Source organism: Oncorhynchus gorbuscha, unplaced genomic scaffold (assembly GCF_021184085.1).
Source record: "Oncorhynchus gorbuscha isolate QuinsamMale2020 ecotype Even-year unplaced genomic scaffold, OgorEven_v1.0 Un_scaffold_6861, whole genome shotgun sequence".
NCBI classification, from domain to species: Eukaryota; Metazoa; Chordata; class Actinopteri; order Salmoniformes; family Salmonidae; genus Oncorhynchus; species Oncorhynchus gorbuscha.
This window is the reverse complement of record NW_025750370.1, coordinates 15,001-18,664: the sequence shown is the minus strand read 5'-3', so window position 1 is coordinate 18,664 and position 3,664 is coordinate 15,001. Positions and strand designations below refer to the sequence as shown.

At 44.1% G+C, this 3,664-nt stretch overlaps 1 protein-coding gene across 1 annotated transcript in view; it reads right to left on the bottom strand.

Annotated features, from left to right (window-relative positions):
• Positions 1–1,059: 1,059 nt before the first annotated feature.
• LOC124029577 (C-terminal-binding protein 2-like) overlaps positions 1,060–3,664 on the bottom strand; it is a gene marked incomplete at its 5' end in the record, with an annotated part of 14,710 nt that continues 12,105 nt past the window's right edge. Inside the window, one exon of the mRNA XM_046341239.1 lies at positions 1,060–1,209. Within this exon, the coding sequence (XP_046197195.1) occupies positions 1,075–1,209 (135 nt within the window). The remainder of the gene's footprint in view (positions 1,210–3,664) is intronic.

Below are 3,664 nucleotides of genomic sequence, written 5' to 3'. Positions count from 1 at the left end.
TGTTACTGTCAGGTAAACTATACTGAGGTGTTACTGTCAGGTAAACTATACTGAGGTGGTACTATCAGGTTAACTATACTGAGGTGTTACTGTCAGGTAAACTATACTGAGGTGTTACTGTCAGGTAAACTATACTGAGGTGTTACTGAGGTGTTACTGTCAGGTTAACTATACTGAGGTGTTACTGAGGTGTTACTGTCAGGTTAACTGTACTGAGGTGTTACTGAGGTGTTACTGTCAGGTAAACTATACTGAGGTGGTACTATCAGGTAAACTATACTGAGGTGTTACTATCAGGTAAACTATACTGAGGTGTTACTGTCAGATTAACTATACTGAGGTGTTACTGTCAGGTAAACTATACTGAGGTGTTACTGAGGTGGTACTATCAGGTTAACTATACTGAGGTGTTACTGTCAGGTAAACTATACTGAGGTGTTACTGTCAGGTTAACTATATCCTCATCCACTGTGTGTCTCACTTCAATGGTTCTGTAGAGAGGACGTCCACTTGTGTGTGTGTGTGTGTGTGTGTGTGTGTGTGTGTGTGTGTGTGTGTGTGTGTGTGTGTGTGTGTGTGTGTGTGTGTGTGTGTGTGTGTGTGTGTGTGTGTGTGTGTGTGTGTGTGTGTGTGTGTTCGTACATTCATGCACTGTGTCTCACCTGAAGGGTTCTATCTCGTGCACTGTGTCTCACCTGAAGGGTTCTATCTCGTGCACTGTGTGTCTCACCTGAAGGGTTCTATCTCGTGCACTGTGTCTCACCTGAAGGGTTCTATCTCGTGCACTGTGTGTCTCACCTGAAGGGTTCTATCTCGTGCACTGTGTGTCTCACCTGAAGGGTTCTATCTCGTGCACTGTGTGTCTCACCTGAAGGGTTCTATCTCGTGCACTGTGTGTCTCACTTGAAGGGTTCTATCTCGTGCACTGTGTGTCTCACCTGAAGGGTTCTATCTCGTGCACTGTGTGTCTCACCTGAAGGGTTCTATCTCGTGCACTGTGTGTCTCACCTGAAGGGTTCTATCTCGTGCACTGTGTGTCTCACCTGAAGGGTTCTATCTCGTGCACTGTGTGTCTCACCTGAAGGGTTCTATCTCGTGCACGTCCAGGGCAGCGCCACGTATCCTCCCCTCCTTCAGGGCCTGAGCCAGGGCCTTCTCATCCACCAGCCCTCCCCGTGCTGCATTCACCAGGAACGCTCCCTGACGCATCTAGTAGGATCGGGGGGGTCGGGTTAGGGTTAGGGGTAGTAGGATCGGGGGGGTCGGGGGAGAAAGATTAGAGAGAGAGAGAAGATGGGGGGTTGATTTGATCAAAAGAGGGCGCCACCAACATGTAGGTATTACAAAGAATTTGTTTGCGTCCTTCTTTTTTTAAGTATCTTAATACAGATGACCTACTGATGGAGCTGGAGAAGAAGAGAGACTATAATAGAGATGACCTACTGATGGAGCTGGAGAAGAGACTATAATAGAATGACCTACTGATGGAGCTGGAGAAGAGAGACTAGAATAGAGATGACCTACTGATAGAGCTGGAGAAGAGAGACTATAATAGAGATGACCTACTGATGAAGCTGGAGAAGAGAGACTAGAATAGAGATGACCTACTGATAGAGCTGGAGAAGAGAGACTATAATAGAGATGACCTACTGATGGAGCTGGAGAAGAGAGACTAGAATAGAGATGACCTACTGATGGAGCTGGAGAAGAGAGACTATAATAGAGATGACCTACTGATGGAGCTGGAGAGAAGAGAGACTATAATAGAGATGACCTACTGATGGAGCTGGAGAAGAGAGACTATAATAGAGATGACCTACTGATGAAGCTGGAAAAGAGACTATAATAGAGATGACCTACTGATGGAGCTGGAGAAGAGAGAGACTATAATAGAGATGACCTACTGATAGAGCTGGAGAAGAGAGAGAGTTATAATAGAGATGACCTACTGATGGAGCCGGAGAAGAGAGACTAGAATAGAGATGACCTACTGATGGAGCTGGAGAAGAGAGACTAGAATAGAGATGACCTACTGATGGAGCTGGAAAAGAGAGACTATAATAGAGATGACCTACTGATGGAGCTGGAGAAGAGAGACTATAATAGAGATGACCTACTGATAGAGCTGGAGAGAGAGAGACTATAATAGAGATGACCTACCGATGGAGCTGGAGAAGAGAGACTAGAATAGAGATGACCTACTGATGGAGCTGGAGAAGAGAGACTATAATAGAGATGACTACTGATGGAGCTGGAGAAGAGAGACTATAATAGAGATGACCTACTGATGGAGCTGGAGAAGAGAGACTATAATAGAGATGACCTACTGATGAAGCTGGAAAAAGAGAGACTATAATAGAGATGACCTACTGATGGAGCTGGAAAGCTATAATAGAGATGACCTACTGATATAGCTGGAGAAGAATTTATAATAGAGATGACCTGATAGAGATGTAAAAGAGAGACTATAATAGAGATGACCTACTGATAGAGCTGGAGAAGAGAGACTATATCAGATGACCTACTGATAGAGCTGGAGAAGAGAGACTATAATAGAGATGACCTACTGATAGAGATGTAAAGAGAGACTATAATAAGATGACCACTGATGGAGCTGGAGAAGAGAGACTAGAATAGAGATGACCTACTGATGGAGCTGGAGAAGAGAGACTAGAATAGAGATGACCTACTGATGGAGCTGGAGAAAGAGAGACTAGAATAGAGATGACCTACTGATAGAGATGTAGAAGAGAGACTATAATAGAGATGACCTACTGATAGAGCTGGAGAAGAGAGACTAGAATAGAGATGACCTACTGATAGAGCTGGAGAAGAGAGACTAGAATAGAGATGACCTACTGATGGAGCTGGAGAAGAGAGACTAGAATAGAGATGACCTACTGATGGAGCTGGAGAAGAGAGACTAGAATAGAGATGACCTACTGATAGAGCTGGAGAAGAGAGACTAGAATAGAGATGACCTACTGATAGAGATGTAGAAGAGAGACTATAATAGAGATGACCTACTGATGGAGCTGGAGAAGAGAGACTAGAATAGAGATGACCTACTGATGGAGCTGGAGAAGAGAGACTAGAATAGAGATGACCTACTGATAGAGATGTAGAAGAGAGACTATAATAGAGATGACCTACTGATAGAGCTGGAGAAGAGAGACTAGAATAGAGATGACCTACTGATAGAGCTGGAGAAGAGAGACTAGAATAGAGATGACCTACTGATGGAGCTGGAGAAGAGAGACTAGAATAGAGATGACCTACTGATAGAGCTGGAGAAGAGATACTAGAATAGAGATGACCTACTGATAGAGCTGGAGAAGAGAGACTATAATAGAGATGACCTACTGATGGAGCTGGAGAAGAGAGACTAGAATAGAGATGACCTACTGATAGAGCTGGAGAAGAGAGACTAGAATAGAGATGACCTACTGATAGAGCTGGAGAAGAGAGACTATAATAGAGATGACCTACTGATAGAGCTGGAGAAGAGAGACTAGAATAGAGATGACCTACTGATAGAGCTGGAGAAGAGAGACTATAATAGAGATGACCTACTGATAGAGCTGGAGAAGAGAGACTATAATAGAGATGACCTACTGATGGAGCTGGAGAAGAGAGACTAGAATAGAGATGACCTACTGATAGA